Source organism: Onychomys torridus, chromosome 2 (genome assembly GCF_903995425.1).
Source record: "Onychomys torridus chromosome 2, mOncTor1.1, whole genome shotgun sequence".
Lineage (NCBI taxonomy): Eukaryota > Metazoa > Chordata > Mammalia > Rodentia > Cricetidae > Onychomys > Onychomys torridus.
In genome coordinates, this window is record NC_050444.1 from 68,148,501 (window position 1) to 68,169,356 (window position 20,856).

A 20,856-nucleotide genomic window follows, 5' to 3' on the forward strand; every position below is an offset into this window, starting at 1 on the left:
ACTTTGAAGCCTAGTTACCTAACTTAAAAACTAGCCTATTTATTGATAGAGCAGCCCTTCCAGAAAGTATTATCAATAACTTAAATAGGTTAGTTCTAAGAACAATAATGTCTTAGTAAGGTTTCTATTGCTATGAAGACACACTATGACCACGGAAACTCTTCTAAAGGAAAACATTTCATTGTGCTGGCACATTTAAGTTCAGAGGATCAGTCCATTATCATCATGGTGGGACATAGTGGTGTATAGGCAGACATGGTGCTAGAGAAGGAGCTAAGAGTTTTGCATCTTGATATGCAGGCATCAATAAGTGGTCTTTTCCACTGATTTTGAGCATATATGAAACCTCAAAGCCCACTTTCATAGTGACACACTTCCTCCAACAAGACCACACCTACTAATAGTAACACTCCCTATGGGGGTCTTTTTCTTTCAAACCACCACAAATAATAACTAATGGTAGTCTATAGCTGCCATGGTTTCTGTTCTATAGCAAGCCTGTTTTTGTATTTACTGTTGTCTTTCTTCCTTAGAACTTTTATGTATGCTGTCCTTAACTCATACATCCTTTATTGTTCCCTTAATGTCCCTCCTGTCTCAAGGAGGCCTTCTTTTCCGGTCCTCAGGACCCTTATATGTGCCTGGAACAGCACAGTGATAGATGACTACTGGAGGCGTTTACTGTACCTGTTCTCATATTATGTTCTAACGTCCACTTGTGTGTCTGGGGCTGTGTACTCCATTGGATTACAAGAAGCTTAAGAGCAGTTTCGTGTTCCAGGTATTTGGTGAAGTGCCTAATACACTTATATTATTATTTGTTGCATTCATGTGTTCTCAAAAGAACCTCCATAGATAGGCATTGTTACTATTAATTCAGATGAAAAACCTGCTTTGTTGCTTAGGTAATGGGGCTGACAAGCTGAGATGGACTCAAAGCCTTACTGCGTTTAAAAATCACTTTACAACATTTCTTCAAAACTAATTCCTTGAACTTGGAGAAAACCAGCAGCTTTAGTTTATCTAAATTGTAATTACAATTTCTGGGTTCCATGGGGACTTGGCAAGATTCATGACTGGCTGAGTAAGCCTCAGTAGTGGTCTGTAGCACAAGTAACTGTAGCAGAATTTTAGAAACTTCATAGCAGAGCTGGACAATGGTGGTGCACAACTTTATTTCCTGTACTTGGAAGGCAGAAGCAGACAGATCTTTGAGTTCAAGGCCAGCCTGGTCTACAGAGCAACAGGACAGCCAGGGTTACACATAAAAACCTTGTCTCTAAAAACAACAACAAAAAAAAAAAAAAAAAAAAAAAAAAGAGAGAGAGAGTGAGAGAGAAAGTAACTTCAGAACCCAGTAATTGGTAATGTAGCATCAGCATGACTGACATTCCTTTGATCTTTTCATTTGTCCCTTTCTTCTTTCCTGTTTTTTTACTGTTTGGGTGAAAAGGCTTCCAGATTGAAATATGTAGTCTCTAAATAGTACATGAGGGTGATATACATTGGGGTATTTGTAACAGCCACAGCTGTTCAGTGTGTGTCTTTGATAAACAATAATCAGAAGGCAGATGGCATGGAACTGCCATTTCAGCACTTCGTGGAATTTAGTCAGCATCATTAGTTTGCAAACCAGGTTAGAGGCTTAATATTTTCTTGAGTCTGATATGATCTCAGTTATGTGTTATTCTATGTGTGTGTCTGTATAAGGAGGTGTCTGAAAGGAATGACCCATGTGTTAACACTCACGGTAAGGGGGTGATTTTTTTTCACCTTGTACTTTATGTACTTGGGAAATTTTTTTTTATAGAAGTGCGACTTCTAAAAACAGCAGAACCTCAATAAAAAGAGAAGAAATTTACTAGGTTTGATAGTGTATATCTTTAATCCAGACACGTAGGAGGCAGAGGCAAGTGGATTTCTAAGCTAGCCTAGTCTATATAGTAACTTTTCAAGCCAGCTAACGCTCCATAGTGAGGCCCTGTGTGTCTGTGTTTTTTGCAGAAGGAAAAGACAATGAATGAAACAGTTAAAAACTAATGTGCTATATATTCGACTAAAATGTTGACTTCTTTTTTAGGTACATGGCCCCTGAAGTTCTAGATGATTCTATAAATATGAAACATTTTGAATCCTTCAAACGTGCTGACATCTATGCAATGGGCTTAGTGTTCTGGGAAATTGCTCGACGCTGTTCCATTGGTGGTAAATCTCTCTCCTTCCCCCAGTAGTTTGTCATGAGAAGTTAGTCAAGAATTGTCTTTCCTCTTGACTGAAATTCTACAGTCAGTAGTCTGATGGGTGACCACTGAGAATGCCACAGGAACAAAAGATAAACCCTGCCAATATACAGCTTTATCCAGTGTCTTCTGCTGCTCTTTAGTCTCAGACAATGTCAGAACCTATCCCTTCTTATCTTGAATTCAGTTATTTGAAAGGCAGCCTGAGAAATGGTTTTTAGTATGGACTTGGCTACAACATTTTTTTTTTAAGGACTGTAGTTTTCTCCAGCTTGATTTTTGAGGATCCATATATGTATAATAATTGCATTAACATTGGGTACTTTTTAGATTTAGTTTATTTTAAATCTTGGTTTTATATTACACTATCTCTTGGGCTTAGGAATCTGGGCTGAGACTTAAAACATGAAGGTTCTGAGATAGTGAGGGATAGAATATGTTTGGTGCTATGTTATTAACAGGCCCAAGCAGGGGAAGGGATTTGGGATTCACTTCTCCTTATAAGAGTATGTCATGCATCCAGAGAGAGACTGCAGTCACAATAATGTCTCATCTTCTGCCTGGGGGAGTTCTAGTCCAAGTGTCAGCCTGGTCATCACGGGGTTCAAAGTGGCCTTGGTTTCTTTTCTGCTGCCATGATACAGTGCTCCAACAAAGGCAGTCTAGGGAGGACTTACGGTTCCAAGTTACAGCCGTCATGGAGGGAAGCCATGGTGGCGGGAGCTTGAGGAAGCTGGTCCCATGACATTCATACCCTGCAGCAGAGTAGTGAGTGCATGCTGATGCTCAGCTAGTTTCTTTAATTATACACTCCAGGATCCCTTGCCCTGTAATTAAGGTGCATCCTCCAATGTCGATTCTGTTAATCAAAAGAAACCCTCACAGGCATGCCTAAGTCTGTCTCCCAGGTGATTCTAGATTTTGTCAAGTTGGAACACTGTCCTTCACAAAAGTTCAGTCCCGTGATGGCTCAAGTGGTGGGTTATTGATGCAGACAGGGGTGAGATACGTAAAGCTGTGACCCTTACTTCACATACCCAACATAGTAACAGACCCAGTAATGAGCCTATCAATCCTTCCAGTGATGTGGCAGTAGCTGTTAAATTGGATTTTTTTTTTTTTAACCAATACAGGAATTCATGAAGACTACCAGCTGCCTTATTATGATCTTGTACCTTCTGATCCATCAGTTGAAGAAATGAGAAAAGTAGTTTGTGAACAGAAGTTAAGGCCAAATATTCCAAACAGATGGCAGAGCTGTGAAGTAAGTGTTTCCTTTTGATACTAGGCTGTTTGCTCAACTGTAACACAAATCTTAAAAGGTCTTATTAATAAAAACCCAGAGCCAGATATTGTGAAAGCTGAAAGATCAGAGGGATAGAACAAGCCACAGCCACAAGTTCTTACCACAAGGAAATCCTCAGCCTAAGTTTCTGTGCCCTAACCATCTTATTTCCTCTCTCCGCCTAGCTTCCTTACTTCCTCTTTTTGCCCAGCTCTATCACTTCCTGTCTCTCTGTACAGACCTCCACACCTCTATGGTTAACTAGTGCTGGGATTAAAGGTATGTACCACCATGCCTGGCTCTGATCCCAGTGTGGCCTTGAACTCACAAAGATGAATCTGCCTCCTGAATGCTAGGATTAAGGGCCTGTGTTACCACCGCCTGACCTCTATGTTTAATATAGTGGTTGGCTTTTCCCTCTGATCCCCAGCTTTATTGGGGTGCATAAATAAAATATCACCACACTCAACTGTTTCTACTTAGAGGCAGAAATTTGTCACTCTTTTGTAAGGAAAAATTCTCAGACTCCTTTTCTTTTTCATAAACAAGCAAAAATAGAATAATTTACTTTTCTTGAGCGTCTTAAAAGAACTGTGAAACATTTGCAGTGGTCAGTGGCATGTCTGAACATTGTTAGATCTGTCAAGTAAAATAAGGTGCCTGCTGTTGAAATGAATGCCTCCTTCAGCCATGTAGCCCAGAGTACTGTGACGGACACTGGTCAGGAAGGAGGAGGACTGTATGTAGTACGGCTAGGCTCCCTTTCAGAAGTGGACAGGTTGCACCAGTTCTCTGGAGCTCAGGCACACCCTTGTGAGATGAGGAGCTTGGGTATAGTCATTGCAGAGCTTCAGATGTATGACTGTGTTTGTAGGACTGTGTAGGGCTGCTCCTCAGGAGGGAGGAGGTGCTCTCCAACAGAGTCTGGGTATGTCATCCCCAGCTCTTACTGAATGTTATAGGAATTCATTCTTAGCTCTAAATTCAAAGAAGTCATTAGACAGATTTTATTGACAGCTGTTACTATTATGACAGTGCAGCAGGCTGTGCCTTCCAGACTTGAAGTTTCTTAGTTTAGGTGGACTTTGTAAAAAAGAAAGTAGAGCTGGACACCTCAGTAGTTCTCTACTGACATCAGTGTGCACCCTCTGGGGTGTGGCTGAGTTAGTAGAGTGCAAGCTTAGCATACCAGAGGTCCAGGGATTGCTCCCCAGTATCACTTTGAGGCAGGGTGGTGGTACACAGGTCTGTTATCCCACTATTCCAAAGGCAAAAGCAGGAGAAACAGGAATTCAAGCTTACCTTCAGCCAGTTTCTGGCCAGCCTGAGCTGTATGAGACCCTATCTCAAAATAACAATGTTAGATCTCTTATGGGACCCTAAGGAATTATACCAAGGTGGTATTTTGTGATTTTAAAAGTCCCTCTTGTAGTCTGGTAATGTCTACAAAGCTCTACTGTTTATTGTTGGGAAAGTACCAAACTTACACCTTCCTAGGAAAAAGTCTGGGTAGGACATACACCCAAATGTTAATAACAGATTCCATGGGGAAAGCAAACTTAAAGAGAAAGGGTATTTTTCTGTTCCGTAAGACATTTTTTAGAGTTAAAAAACATTTTTTGTTTTGTTTTTTGTATGACATCTTAAGCAAAATGCAGTGCGCAGACCCAGAGGAGACAACTCCGTGTGCTCAGAGTCTTCATGTGATAGAGCTCAACAGACAAGGGCATGCTCTGGGTAAAACTGTCTCTGGGTACTTGAGTGCAGACTGGAAGTGCTCACACACATTTAATAACTGAATCAGTTTAAGACATGGCTTTTAAGCAAGAAGAAATTGGTTAACATTAAGAACATGTACAGTGCAGTTACTATTATGGTAAGCTGATAATGCCTTCACTGCCATGTTATTTTCTCAGTTTGATTACTAGTTTTCTTTATTTATTGCTATTTCAAGTGTCTACTTTTCTAGGGCTTACAAGTCTCTAGTTGCAACACATAAGAGTATGGAACTGGCTGGGCGGCGCTGGTGCACGCCTTTAATCCCAGCACTGGGGAGGCAGAGGCAGGCGGATCTCTTCGAGTTCAAGGCCAGCCTGGGCTACAGAGTGAATTCCAGGAAAGGCACAAAGCTACACAGAGAAACCCTGTCTCAAAAAACCAAAACAAACAAACAAAAGAGTATGGAACCAGCTAAGCTTGCTGGCACAGGCCTCTCATCCCAACTGCTCAGGAGGCTATGACAGGAAGGTCACAAGCTCAAGTCCGGCCTGGGCTACTGAGCTCTAGTGTAAAGCCAGCCCTGGTAATGTAGTGAGACCTATCTCAGAATAAAAACTGAGAAATACCCTAAATTCAGCATACAGCTTAGTGCTAGAGTGCCTGCCTAGTGTATGAGGCAGTTCAGTGTCCAGCAGCACATGCAGAGGTGTACACACGTACCCCAAACTGACAAATACATAAATGTCTCTTCTAGGGCCTTCTGCTCTTTCCAGTCTGGACTGGTTGCTCTTAGGGCCACTGTGTGGCCTTGTCCTGGAATTCCTTCCTGGGCCTCCATCTTCCTGTTTCTTTGTTTACTCCTGTCTTTCAGGACTCTGTTCAGAGTAGACATTTCCCCTCCTACTGAGAATAGTACTTTCTTCCCTTGGCATGTCTCATCTCCTCTAAATTGTTTTTCTTCTTGACATTTACCACCCTGAAGGTCTGTATTTCACAGTCATTTATTAATTGGTTTATCTCTGGAATGCAAGCTTTTTGAGGACAGGGTTTTCATAAGTTTGTCCACTGCTCAATCTAACATGTACAGAAACATTTGTTAAAAAATAGGCATTTAAAAAATATTTAAGTGAATGTATATGTATGCATTGCTGTCTGTACATGGTCCTTTAAATCTAGAAGCTTGTATTTTCTAGGAAGTACTTCTGAAGAAGTCTTGGATAGCCTCCCATTTCCTTTGGTTGTTTTTCTTTACCTCTGGTTAACTGAATATAAGACTACCCACCCTCCCAATTTTTTTTTCATTTATTGGGAGATTTATCAGCTTCATATTCTAATTCTGTTTTTCCATGTATATTCTTAGTCTCTTTTCCCTTTCCCTCCTCCCCACAACTCCCACCTCTCCTTTCTCTCATACTTTTAATTTCTGGAAGTACTTATTTGTTCTCTGAATGTTCCTCCTGTTCACTATTTACAGGACCTGATTAGTCCATCACTAGACACTGAGTAGTGCTGTAGTATAAAATACAGGGAGTGAAGGGAACACTGGAAGAGAGAGTAAAGAAACTGAATATAATATAGACTACACAGAGAGAATAAACTCAGACGAAACACACAAACCGGTGAAGAAGATCAGTGTAGGGTGATGGTGGTGGTGGTGGAACTGAGGGCTGAACACAGGGCCTGCACATCCTGTGCAAGCAGTGTCCTAAGGAGCTATGCCCTGCCCACTAACAGTAGAGCTTTGATATGATGTTCTCTGTCTGCATCTTCTGTTGCTTTCAGTTTCTCCATTTCATGTTACGTTTTTCAAATGTATGATCAGACCCTTTTCACTTTTAATGAGGGTTTAGGTACTGGTAGAACTCCTGCCATGTGACTAGAGCTTACTTAAGTTCTCTTTAAGTTATCTCTCTAGGTTGTTTTCTTAGAAAGTCACTGTTGGTAATCTGTTCGGGCCTGTTCTCTTGGGCTGCCCAAATCTCCAGAGGGGGTACCTTCAGAATCCACCCCAGAAGACCGTGTGCAAGTACTACTGCCCTGTTGTGGGAGAAAGCTTACAGTATGAGAATCCAGTATGCTTCCAGTGTGAGATACCTGTCCTTATGATCTGGAATTAGAGATCCATCTTTTCTCAGATTAAAAACCCTCAAGCCTTCTGCTGAGATGGAGAGGTGGCTGGGTTTCTCGCTGTGAAATGTTAGAGTGTCCTGGGCCCGGGTTCTAGTACTTTGAGCTCTTGTCCCTACTTTCTCCCCTAAGCTTTGCCCTAAAGTACTTAAAACTGCAGTTAAGTTCTCACCCAATGGCTTAGGTGGCATTGTGGGTCTTTTCTTTGGCTCAGTGCTGATTCATGATTTAGCCTTTTGAGGTCTCCTGAGAAAGCTCCCCTGTCCACAGCCTCTCCAGCAGCTGGCACCTGGATCTTGATGGAAACTAAAGTCCACATTTACTACTACAAACAGTGCTAGAATATGACCCTTATACGTATTTTTTTTTTTTCCAAGCTGAGGATCGAACCCAGGGCCTATCACTGAGCTAAATCCCCAACCCCCCTGATACGTATTTTTAAAAGTCACAGATGGAAGTTCTTCCCAGATTAATGGCAAATGGTATGTATGCATTAATTATTTTTCTCATATTTTCTTGTAGGCATTGAGAGTAATGGCTAAAATTATGAGAGAATGTTGGTATGCCAATGGAGCAGCTAGGCTGACAGCTTTGCGGATTAAAAAAACATTGTCACAGCTCAGCCAACAGGAAGGCATCAAAATGTAACTGAAGCTGAAGTTCATGGGAACTCTGCTCTCTTCATATCTGCTCCTGGGTGTGTTTGGGAGGCCGACGGTTCTACCTCACTGAGAGAACGGAGGACGCTGCTCCCTCTTGCTGCAGTGGAATACGATCAATTGAAAGCTTCCCAGGCTATCTCTGGGCCCAGAGGCGGCCACGGGATCCTTTCTGTGCACTATGGATGGTTCTTCCCAGGACAGTTAGAGAATGTGTGTAGTCTCCTTTTGTTTTTATTAACAAGGCCTGTTTGTAAAAGACGACTGCTGGCCCTGAGGAGCTTCTGTGCTGATGGTCATCCCTGAGGGTGAAGGAGCTGCATGTCAGTTAGATGAAGCACTTGTGATTTTCACTGCTGGTTAGTGCATTCTCAGAGGATTCTGAACCACTAGTTTCCTTGATTTACGTTGAATGTACTGTTCGATAATCTTTCAGGATCTTAAACTAACATCTAAAACTCTGTAGTCGAAAAGAAATGACCTCGTGTAGGTGTGAGGAGCACAATTGATGCAGTTGTATTTGTGTATGGCTCCTGCTCCTTCGCACTCAGAACACAACATGCCTTCAAAGTGGGCTTGTGCTACACCAGTAAGTGCCACTTCTGTGTCTTTCTAAATGGAAACGAACAGAACTGCTCAAAGTCCTGTATCGTTTTCATTCAAAACATTTGTTTTTCTGAGTAACCTAAATCTTTTCTGGGTTTGTTTTTGTTTTTAAGAGTTTTTGTGGTAGATGTCATTCAGTATTTATGCCTTTCTCCTACCCAGATGTGCTTGAACCACTGAGGCAATGCAGTAGCATTAATAAGCAGAGTTATTGGTCATGTGGGAATATCCCCACATCGAGCTTTGGAGCTTTGCAGTTGAGATGTGTTTTCTGAGTTTATTTTAAAAATGAAGTGGCACTTCAGACACGTACAGTGCTTTATGGATTTCATCATTGTGGCATACAGACTCATTCTTCTAAAAGGAGAGGTTTGTCTACTGCCTTGTGAAAAGTTGTAAGCTTTTCTGTAAGCCATTTTTTTCTTTCTCTGATCAAAGACTTTTTTTTTTCTTTTTTGAAATGAATTGCATTTAAAATTCAAATGTGGTTAATGTTAAATGATAGGCCTTTTCTAAGAAGGCAGAGATAGTTAATTTGAATATGTAACAGGTGTATTTGACTTTCACACATTATGTAGCTGTAAGTATTTGTGGATTCTATCTTGGGAAGGGTAGAGTTAATGGAGTTCTGAGGTCACTACACTGAGGAAGGCAGCTTTGAATTTGGTCTTTCTTATCTCGTGTGTAGATCTTGCAACTGCATGATTAATGGTGACGCTGAGTACAGTGCGCCCTGGTACTGGGAGAAGTGGCAGCTAACAGTCATTGTGAGGAGAGGCTCTCTTTTCATATATTCTTGGCCATATGAAATGTTTAAAGTCAGCCTGTTAGGTCTTCTCACTGGTCTGGAGTCTTTGCAGGGCTCATATAGCTTTCAAAGTCCTTTTTATCACTGTGATCACATTCTGAGGGAAAAATGTTATCATTGCTTGAGGTAAGATATTGCACATAGTGACACCAATTCCCAGATAAAAAGGGCAAAATAACCTTTAGTGTTAGTCAGGAAGAGATTGTGACTGTTGATGCTGAAGCAGCTGTTTTCTGTTAATGTCTTATCTCAAACCTAGAGTCAATTTGAAGACTGTTTGGTCTTAAACCAAAGTAACTGTAGGATGAATTACATGTTGCATAGGCATTAGTGTCAGTTTCATGCATTTAAAAACATCATGGGGAAAAGTGCTTAGTTTAGTATTTTTTAATACAAATTTGCGTTTTTTCTGTAATTACGATTTCATCAGTGTAGGTTAGCGTGACGGTTTGTTGTTACAGTTGTGTTCTGTCCCCTGCTTAGTGAGCTTTAGTGCTGTGATCAGGTACTTTTGGGGCCTTTGTTTTTTGTTCTTTCCATTTCTAACCCTTTGAGATCTGCTTTATGGAAATCCAGGGGACCAATGCATTTTATCACTAAAACTATTTTTATATAATTTTAAGAACATACCAAAAGTTGTCTGAGTTAAAGTTGTAATACGTTTTCTCACTTTCATACAAGGAAATGGGATTTTCTGAAGATGCTTCTCATCACATCAGAGGCTGAAGAATCATTATGTTGTTCTTGCCTAAGTGGATAAAATGTGCTTTTGATGAATCAGGGAACTTTTTTAAAGTTGGAATTTAGTTCTCAATTGAGTTTACATGTTTATAGCTAATTTTTGTCCAGGGATAGTTTGATAATCCCCAAGTGGCCAATATGAAAATTAAAATAACTTAAAAGCTGAGACAGGTCATAGTTACTGTGGCTATGACTGCAGATACATCTGATTAGAAAAATACATTTATGTCATTTTGTTATCTATTGTTTATGTTGTCCATCAAAAACAGCCCCTCTCCCCAAGATGTAGTATGGCTACAACACATCTTCTGACTTGTCAGTACCCTGGCCAAGAGAGCGTGAGAGAATTAGGACTCCCTGAGGCGTAGACATCAGGCCCCTTGTATTTTCAACTGTATTTCTCCTAGTCTACCTTTCTGCTGGCCCCGGGCTCAGAGGCTTTTGTCCCCACCCCACCTCCACGCCAGCCTTTGGACTGAAGAGCTGCTTTTGAGACCTAAAATGAAGTGGTTGATAGAAGCTGTGTGACATTTCTCCACTTGCTCAGGTCATTGGGTGTCACAGGGAGTAGTCTGCAAGTATGGGGCTGGGCATGCTCCTGCTGGTAGCTCTTCGACGTTAGCTCTGGGCAGAGTGGTGACGCTCTGAGAGTTAGCTCTAGGTGCCAGCCAGGTGGCAGCAGGCGCTGCCTCAGAAGTAGTGGCTACTGTGTTCCTAGTAGAATAGTAAGGCCTGAGGAGCTGAGCCTGGAATCCTTCTACTACAGTAGTACTCAAGAAGTGCCTTGAGGCCCTGTGTGGTGCCGTGGCCATCAAGAATTCCACACTTAGGTTCTCCCTACAGATTTAAGTGGTCACTTGACTGATTTGCAGTCCATACATGTTTGACTCTTTCCCCATTGTCAGATATGTAAAACCAATGACGAAGTACTAATTAACATGCACACCAAAATCTGCCCAGTAGACATAGCAAAAGTCTGTGTTTTCACACCATGCACTGAAGGAATGGTTGTAAGTCATTTCTTTGTTCCTTGGTCCTGGGAGTGTTCTGGCTCCACATGTGGAGATTCCAGATGTTGTTCTCTTACAGTTCAGCAGAACATGTCAATGTGTTGAGATTCTGAAGAGTAGTTCTGGATGGCAGTGCAGCTTCATGTGTTGAATGTTGAAATTTCTGTGGGCTCTCTAGGAAAGCTGAGGGCTGTCAGTACATTATTTTCAATCCTGTTATGCACTCTTACTTGTAAACATTTTTAAAATGTGGTCAGTAACATTCAACCTCTTTCTTAAAACTTAAAGTGAATTTGTTTTTATTTTTCAATGAGATTTGTGAGTTGAGTATCATGAACTGTGTTTTGATAATCCCTTTTTCACATTGTGCCAATGGAATGGAGTATTTGATATTTCTTTATAGGTCAAGGAGATGCTTCAAAATGTCATTTGCTTTAAACTTAAATTACCTCTCAAGAGACCAAGGTACATTTACCTCATTGTGTATATAATGTTTAATATTTGTCAGCATCCTCCAGGTTTGCAGTTTTATTTCTATAAAGTGTGAGTATTATGTTGCTAAGTTACCCAGATGGTACTGTATTGTTCATATTTGTATCCCAGATAACATCATCTATACTTTGTTTTCTGTATTTTATTGTGTTTGTGAAAAAAATCTTTCGACTCTGTTGATGTGATCTCTGCCCTTTCAGAGATGTACAGATGTCCATAGAAGTTTTCATTTAAGTTGAATGGTTTTGAGAAGCCTGTGAAGAAGAGAGAAAAACAAACTGCGTTTCCCCATAAGTTTTTAAAATTGTACATGGGTATGTGTAGTAATATTCCAGATGAACTGTAAATAGAAACTAGGGAGATGCTTAAGTTACATCCTAACACTACAGTAGAAAATGGAAACAATGCCAATAAACTACTTTTCCCACCAGTGCCAGTGGCTGCATTCTTTTCTGGAAGACAAATTGAATAAGCTCCCAAGCTCAGTCAGGGTATTGTAAGAATCTACTGTTTATGAGTTTATAGAACTGAGTGTCCAGAAGCTACCTACTCTCCATAACTGGTGGCCCCCTTCCATTACCTAAGCCAGCCACAGCTGCAGATCCTTCCCATATTTCCTTCTCTGCCTCTCTCACTTCTGTTGCATCTGTTTTTTTCTGCTTTGCTCCTAGGCCTCCTGAGGCAAACTAGGATATTCTCCCTGGTTAGTAATCTCCATATCATCCCTTCCACTTTAGCACCAAGGTTCATGCTGGATTAAATAGTCAGATGCCAAGTGTGGGGAGACATTGGGCTACCACAATAATTATGTGTATTCTTTTCATTAAGCTGTATAAAGCAATAACTACATACAACACTGCTGTTAGGTCTACAGCATAGATACAGAGTATGATAGCACATGGGAGATTAGGAAATGGAACAGTGCTGGAACAAACCTGTGTTTTATTGGAATTGCTTGAGCCTTAGTCCAAAGATTGTGATTGACATTGCATATTATTGCAGCCTAGAGCAACTACTAGAAACATCACTCAAATCTTGGGTGGAATAATAGCAAAAACAAGAATAGAACAGTAAAAATATTTAACATAAAAGAACAGAATAAAAGTGCCTCAGACTTTAAAGGCATGGTTTAACTAATAATTTCATTAAATGAGCCAGTTATCCTTAAAATTTCAACATGTAGGAGGTAGAGGTCCAACAATCCCAAGTTTGGGAATAGCCTGCGCCTGCATGTCTCAAGGGAGCTTGGGCTACATAACGCAACCTGTCTCAAAACAAAATTCAAAAGCCATTAATGGTAGAACTGTTGGAAGAATATCAGCTTAAAGTACCCACAGAGGCACTCTTTAGATTCAGATGTAAATGGTTTAAAGGTGAAATTATGGGAAAAACACATAGTAGCTGTCTTAGGATTTCTCTTGCTGTGAAGAGACACTATTACCATAGCAATTCTTACAAAGGAAAACATTTAATTGAGGTTGTCTTACATTTTTGGAGCTTCAGTCCATTATGACAGGACATGGTGGCATGCAGGTAGACATGGTGCTGGAGAAGGAGCTGAGAGTAAATACATCTTGATCCACAGTCAGTTAAGAGGGCACACTGCTTTTGCACAGGACCTGAGTTCAATTCTCAGCACCCATATTGGTGGCACACAATTACCTGTAACTCTTATCTGCAAGGAATCTGACATCCTCTTCTGGAGTGTTTGTTGGCATAAAGGTAGACATCCAGAGCAATGAAACAAAAGTTCAGGAAATGAACCCTTAAAAGTATACTATAATATATTACAATGACCTAGTGAGAGAAAGGATAGCTTTAGCAGATGGTGCTGGGGATGTCCATATTCCAAAAGGAAAAAGATAGCAAGAGGGTTAGTTAAATCTTTTTGACTTTCCAGTTCTGCTGTACAGAGCCTAGAAGGAAATATGAAAAAACACGGGAAAGACTTCGACAAAGCCCATTAAGAAAACAAATATATAAATTGGACTTCATCAAAATTAAAGGTCTTTTAGGGGAAAGAAAACATCATTAAGAGTAAAGGGACAAACCAGACTGAAAGCATCTGCAAATTATATACCTGAAAAGACTTGTATGATATATAAAGAACATTAAAATTACATTTACTGTATATGTGTGGGGTACATATCTGTGCATCATAGTGCATAGAACAACCTGGGGGATTAGATTCTCTCCACTATGTAGACTTGTGGAGACTCAAACTCAAGTTGATTAGGTTGGTAGCAAACACCCTTTGAGCCATCACTGGTGCAAATATATGAAGAACTCTTAAAAATCAGTAAGACAGTCCAGTTGAAAAATGGCTGAGAATTTGTAAGGCATTTTCCTAAGAAGATACATGAATGGCTATTAATTCTTCATAGAGACTATTGATGACAAGTATGGTGATACATGCTTGTAATCTCAATACTTGGGAGACTGACGCAGGAGGATTGAAAGTTTAAGGCCTGCCTAGGCTCATAGCAAGACTATCTTTAAAAAAGAAGAAAAAGAGTATATACCAAGTGTATAAACACTTTCCTTGGCAAAGTCCTTTACTCATTACTGGGATGATGTAAAGTGGCAAAATATGTTTCAGAAACCAGTTGGATTACTTAGACAGCCAAACATAACCCTATTTCATAACCCAGCAGTTCCATTTCCATGGATTTATATGCAATAGGCTTGTCGGATAAGATACAATATTTCCAATGAAATCTGAATTATCAGATAAACAGAAGAAGTGTTTAAGAATATCCTAAGCATTGAATAGGATATACAGGTATGACCAGGGGCCCATTTCACAGGTGATTCTAGAGCAGTGGTTCTTAACCTGTGGATCATGACCTGTTTGAGGGTCCACAGACCCTTTTACAGGGGTCTCCTAAGACCATGAGAAAATAAATTTACATTAGGATTTGAAACTGGCAAAGTTACAGTTATGAAGTAACAATCAAAATAATTTTATGGTTGGGGGTCACCACAGCATTAAAGGGTGAAACCACGTTATTAAAGGGTTGCAGCAGTAGGGAGGTTGAGAACCACTGTTCTAGAGTCTGTCAAGTTGGCAACACTTAACCATCATAGGATGATAGCCCTGGATTCCTTCTCCATAAATCACAAGTGAAAAGCAGAACAAAAGGGCTAGCTATAGGCACAAGGGAACTTTGGAACAGCATGGATGTTCTCAAACTATTTTGGTGGGTTCACACTTGTGTAAATGTACTCAGCCCCAATCACTGCACATGCAATGAGTAAATTTTATGATGTTTAACCTACTCTGATAAGTCTTTGAAAACAAAGCTTGCTGACTGCCATTGTCCTCACCCAATACTCTGCGGCCACCATATTGAATGACCCTCATCAATGTTGCTTTTTGCTGTTCCTTTTCTGCTCACTTTGATACTGGAACCACCTTGCCCCTGCTCTCTGCCCTCATTTATCATCCCAAGGCTCAGCTCCAAGGCCATTCCTTCAACAGTTCTTCCCACCCTGCCTGTGCTGGTTCATCTGCCCTCTGTGGGTCCACTCTGCACTTTTCTCCCATTTTAGTCCCCAGCCCCCTGAAAGAAGTGGCTGGTTTTCACATTTACCAAATATCTAAGTGTTATGTGAATCCATAAGAGTCTGTCAAAGGATCTCAAGAATTTATTAAAATATAAAATGGGGATAATACACTTAATGAAATAAATACCGCCGCATACCCAGTTCTCGTCCTCCATTCTGCCCAAGGGTGATGGGAACCAACTGTAAGCTGCTCCACGCTGCTTGACCCGGTCCTCAATACCCAAGAGAGAGCAAGACCCCTCTCTCCACTTAAGTGGTCACATACGCAGACATGACCACGCCCATCAGGTCAGATACCACAAAAGTCATTGGTAGGATGAATTCCCATAACATCTAAGGATTAACAAAATAGTTTGATGACTTGCGTGCTAACTGCTATGTCCTTGGAGTCTTGGGGGGCGTGGCATATTTGGGATGCTCTTTCAGTAGTACAACACTGCTTCTAGAGCATCTCAGAATGGCTTCACAATCCATTTTGTTTCTGCTATTCCAGGCATCCCTCTAAATGAACCCTAAAACAAGGATCATGTCTAATCTCTTTCCATAACCCTCTCACCTACCCCAGGGTTGGACTCAGAACAGGCCCCAGAGAGCTTGTTGAATGGGTGCTATGGCTTGCCAGGTAAAGCACTTTGATTTCTCCTGGACTCTGTGTTTGAATCATTCCAAAGACAGTCCATGTGACTCTGGGCCCTTGCACCAACCTGGCAGAGTAGGCACCGGAATTACTTGTGAAATGGTACAGGTATGCAGAGGTCCTGCAGTCTAACTTCCCTCTGACATGTAAACATCTTTGCTGGGACATGTAGGGTGGAAAGCCTCACTTTTAGACATCAGGGTAAATTCACTGTTTTCATTAAGTATTATTTATGCAAAGTAAGACTTATTGAAAATATTTTTCTAGATTAAAAAAAAAATCTTACTTGTCAGTTCTGCCCTGTTTATCTCCCTAGGCCCACGTCAATCTCTGCCCTGGCAAAACCAGGTTAGAGATTTGACATTATGTTCCATTGGGCTCTTGAGTACGGTGAACAAACTCCACCATTGGCCAGAGGGCAATACACTTTTAATCTCATTACTGGGATAACAGAGGTTAGGCAAATATCTGCCAGTCTGAGGCCACTCTGGTCTACTTAGAGATTCCTAGGCCACCCAGGGCTGCATAGTGAGACCCTATCTCCAAAACAAAACAAAACAACACCCCTCCCCCATCTTTCTTAAACATTGTCCCATGCCTTCCCAAAGTTCTCTCTGTAAAGATGTAAGCAAGGATCCCATTGCTTACATCGATTGTTATGCATGCTGACAGTGGAAGAGAGCCCTGTTTTCAACTGTTCATAAGTTTCAAAAGATAACATGCAAAAACAAACAAAAAACCAATCCTAACAACAGAAAGACTTCATTTGGAACTTTCCATCTCCACAAGGGGGCAGTGCTGCTCTTCCATTGTGCTTTTGGGTTGTTTATTGGGTTTTTTTGTTGTTGTTATTTTGTTTTTTTTAGGGGGGGTTGTTGTTGTTTTTTTGGTATGGATTAAAATGGCTGAGGCTTTAGATGAGTTATTTTTTAATAACTTATTTCGCTGGAGTCCTTTTTAAGAGCAGCACATCCCCAAGGCTGACTGCAAATTAAGTAGAACTTTAATACTTTATTAATTTTACAGTTTTAGATTATAAACATTGTACATGCTTCCAAAAATTTCACGTAAGTGTGTGTGTTGCCATGCATGTAAAATGTATACGTGTAAAACATAGAGATCTGTAGCATTCACAAGTGTACCCTCACTTGCACACGCAGGTCACAGCATGCCTCCTTCAGTCTCCAGTGGATTCTGTACACCATGTGTTCCACACCAGTACGTAAGACCCCTATCCTCCTAACTCTTAGGGCTATAACCTTTCCCTTCTGCTCCGGAACCATGGTCAAGTCTTTTCAGGCTCGACCTTCTGAATACTTAAAAACCCAAGAAAAACCACAAACCACGGTGTGGTTGTGTGTGCATATTCATCTCCACAGAATGTGATCTGATCTACAGAGGAAGGGGACCACCCACCAAGGCCTGCCTCTCCTCTGCCAGGACTCAATTTCATCATTGTGTTTCCCCTTTACTCGCTTTACCTTAACCACCCCCTTTTCTCATTTGTTTGCCTTAATCTCTTCGTTTTGTCTTGCTGGGATGGAACCCTGTGCCTTTCCTACCCCCCTAAACCACACCCCCAGCCCCTGAGCTCACATTCTGAAATTACATCCTTAGGCTCCTCCTGTTTTCTCGTGTACTTCCTGGAGTAATTTCAGAGTCTGACTGCACATGGGACAAATGTCCTACAAATACAGTTGATGGCTGGTTGAATCTGGGGTATAAATCAGAACCTGATCCACTTTCCATTGGATCTTCAGGGGCCTGCTCTTAAAGCATTTCTGATGGGAAGTCTGGTGGATTCCTTTGTGGATGGCCTATTATATTTTTCTTTCTGGAAACTTGGAAGACTTCCTGTCTTTTTCTTGGATGCCTCAATTTGTTACTGCAAGTGTCTTATGTCTCAGGGGTTGCTGTGAAGAGACACTATGACCACTCTTACAAAGGAAAACATGTAAAATGGGCTGGCTTACAGTTTCAGAGGTTCAGTCCATTATCATCATGGTGGGACATGGCAGTGTGCAGGCAGACATAATGCTGGAGAAGTAGCTGAGTCCTACATCTTGACCTACAGGTAAGAGGAAGTGAACTAAGATAATGGGCGTGGCTTGAGCATATATGAGACTTCAAAGCCCACCCCTACAGTGACACACTTCCTCCAACAAGGCCACACCTACTCTAACAAAGCCACACCTCCCAATAGTGCCACTCCCCATGAGCTTATGGGGGCCAATTACATTCAAACTACCACAGTCTACATATGGGGCTTTATTTCCATTTTCCCTGCTTGGCACCTGGCAGGCTTGTAAAACCTGAAGACTGTCTTTTTTTCCCCAGGTCAAGGAGGGTTCCCCTTATACCTTTGATTCCCTCTCTTCCCTGTAACCCCTTTCCTTTGTATTACTTGCTATTGGATTGATGAGTGCTGGCATCTGTATCTTCTCTGTCCATCAGCTCTTCTTTCATCTTGTTTGTTTGTTTGTTTGTTTTGAGACAGGGTTTCTCTGTGTAACCCTGGCTGTCCTGGACTGTAGACCAGGCTGGCCTTAAACTCAGAGCTCCACCTACCTCTAGCTCCCAAGTGCTGAGATTAAAGGCGTGTGCCACTGCCTCCTGGCTCATCTCTTTACAGCTCCCCCATTACCTCTGTTCTCAGACTTCCTGGTACCTGGCCTACTTTTTGGCCATTTCCAGGATCACTTTCTTACTCATTGTGTTGGCTGCATTTGGGGGTGTAGGGGGCAGGGAGACCATCACTTACAATTTCTAGAAACTACTTCTTGTTCTGATGGCAACTGGCTCTGCTGGCCGAGGTGGTCCATTCTCTCAAGTCTCTCCAAAGACACTAGTTATTTGAGTTTCCTTTTCTTCTTTGCATCTTGCTCTTTGCTGGTCTTCTCTCTTCTTTCTTCTTGTTCCTTCTTCAGTGTGTGATTACTCATGGCTGTGCATGCACTGTGATAAACCATCCTTAGGGATGGCTGGTGTGGTCTATTCCCCTAAAGGGCAGGTCTGGCTTCAGGTTCCACAGTCGTGGGCCTTGTCACAAGCAGGCTTCTACCCATGCTTGCCAGGGTAAGCAAGGGCTTGAACAATGGACTAAAGAGCTCCTGCTGTGTTTTCTCCTTGGGTAGAGTAATTTCTACCTCCATTGTCTCCACCTCCCATGCCATACACCTCAAGCCCTACTCTGCTTCCCTTGAGTTCCAGCATCCATAGTTAATAGCCTTTCCTGAATAAGCCAATTATTTCCTGTATAAGCCACCCACTGCTGGTTGCTTCTGGTTGCAGGTATGTGGATGAAGGGAGACAGGGAGGTTGTCTAGTCGACTGTCTGAGACAGTGATCTTGGTTGCCCCAGGGCCCTTGCTTTCTCTTTCATGGGTCTGATGTGGCATGTCACTTTGGTTCTGTTGACAAGGAAGGTCCTCATGCCTGGAGCTCACTGCTGATAATCCTCCTTTGCTCTCTAGTTCCCAGTGTGTTCTCAGACTCTGGCCTGCTGCTTCCTGTCTTGCTTTCTAGCACTGAGAAGATGTCATTGCTCTGATAATTCCTTGTATTTTACACTAGTAGCCCCGTGACATTGTGGGGAGTCAGATTTGTGTGTCAGTTGATGACTTCAAGTTGAATGTAGTTTTTGGATTTTTTTTTTAAATTCAAGTAATGTCTTAGTTACTTTTCTATTGCTGTGAGAAGCACCATGACCAAGACAGCTTATACAAGAAAGCGTTTAATTTGGGGCTTAGAGTTCCAGAGGGTTAGAGTCCATGACTACCGTGGCAGGGAGCATGGCAGATGGTAGGCATGGTGCTGGAGCAGTAGCTGAGAGTTTACATCTTGATCCACAAGCACACACCAGAAAGAAAGAGCTAGCTGAGAATGGGGTGGGCTTTTGAAACCCCAAAGCTGGTCCCCAGTGACATACCTTTGATAAGGCCACACCTCCTAATCCTTCTCAAACAGTTCCACTATCTGGGGACCAAGCATTTAGATACATGAGCTTATGAGGGCCATTCTCATTCTAACCATCACATGTAACTCTGAAGATATACAAAGGAGATTGGCACTATAGTCTAGTTGGTAGAGAGGATTGGGGGTGAGGCTGTTGGTGGAGTGCTTGCCTTCCCAGAACCACATAAAAGTTAGAGGCCAGCTTGGCTCTACTTTTTTTTTTTTTTTTTTTTTTTTGGTTTTTCAAGACAGGGTTTCTCTTTGTAGTTTTGGAGCCTGTTCTGGAACTCACTCTGTAGACCAGGCTGGCCTTGAACTCACAGAGATCCTCCTGCCTCTGCCTCCCAAGTGCTGGGATTAAAGGTGTGCACCACTGCCGGGCTTGGTCCTACTTTCAATCCCCCAGCACTGTCTTTGTTTTTAATTTTTTAAAAAGTATAGAAATCATATTTTAAAAAATGAAACACCCCTCTCATCCTATGCCAGATAAAGGTTGCTCATTATCGTCTTACAGCAATGCCTTTGAGCTGGACTTCTAGGGTGTGTAAGTGAGGAGTGTTGGTGAGCAGCAGCCGTGTGTTTGAGCCTTTCACTTTCTTTATCCTCTTCCTTCTTGCACTGTGTTGAAGGGCATGGGCCTTGTCCAGGCCCATGAGGATCACACTGAGGATGATGAACAACAGCATGGGCAAGACCTGGCTCCCTGGCACTTGCTCTCCATTGTATACCCTGGGGTCATTTCCTATGAGAGGAGCATGTGAATTAGAAATAGTTTTTGGAGTTATCTGTCTTCCCTGGAAGCTACCAACATTTGAGATGCTCCCAGGGACGGTTAATGTAAAAAGTAACAAATGCACAATCCATTAGTGAATGCAGCATACCTATGTGGACATACTTTTCTGGTTTGAATGAGATGTCATGCACAAGTGCCACTGCTTGAACCCTGATCCTCAGCTTGGAGTGCTGTTTTGGAAGGTTATGGAACCTTCTGGAGGTGGAGTCTCACTTGAG

At 41.8% G+C, this 20,856-nt stretch overlaps 1 protein-coding gene across 2 annotated transcripts in view; it reads left to right on the plus strand.

Annotated features, from left to right (window-relative positions):
• Tgfbr1 (transforming growth factor beta receptor 1) overlaps positions 1 to 12,108 on the plus strand; it is a 61,726-nt gene extending 49,618 nt beyond the window's left edge. For both annotated transcript variants that reach the window (XM_036178451.1, XM_036178453.1), the window contains exons 7-9: positions 2,081 to 2,205; positions 3,374 to 3,504; positions 7,894 to 12,108. In XM_036178451.1, the coding sequence (XP_036034344.1) occupies positions 2,081 to 2,205; positions 3,374 to 3,504; positions 7,894 to 8,019 (382 nt within the window). In that variant the 3' untranslated portion in view covers positions 8,020 to 12,108. The remainder of the gene's footprint in view (positions 1 to 2,080; positions 2,206 to 3,373; positions 3,505 to 7,893) is intronic.
• The last annotated feature ends 8,748 nt before the right edge of the window (positions 12,109 to 20,856 follow it).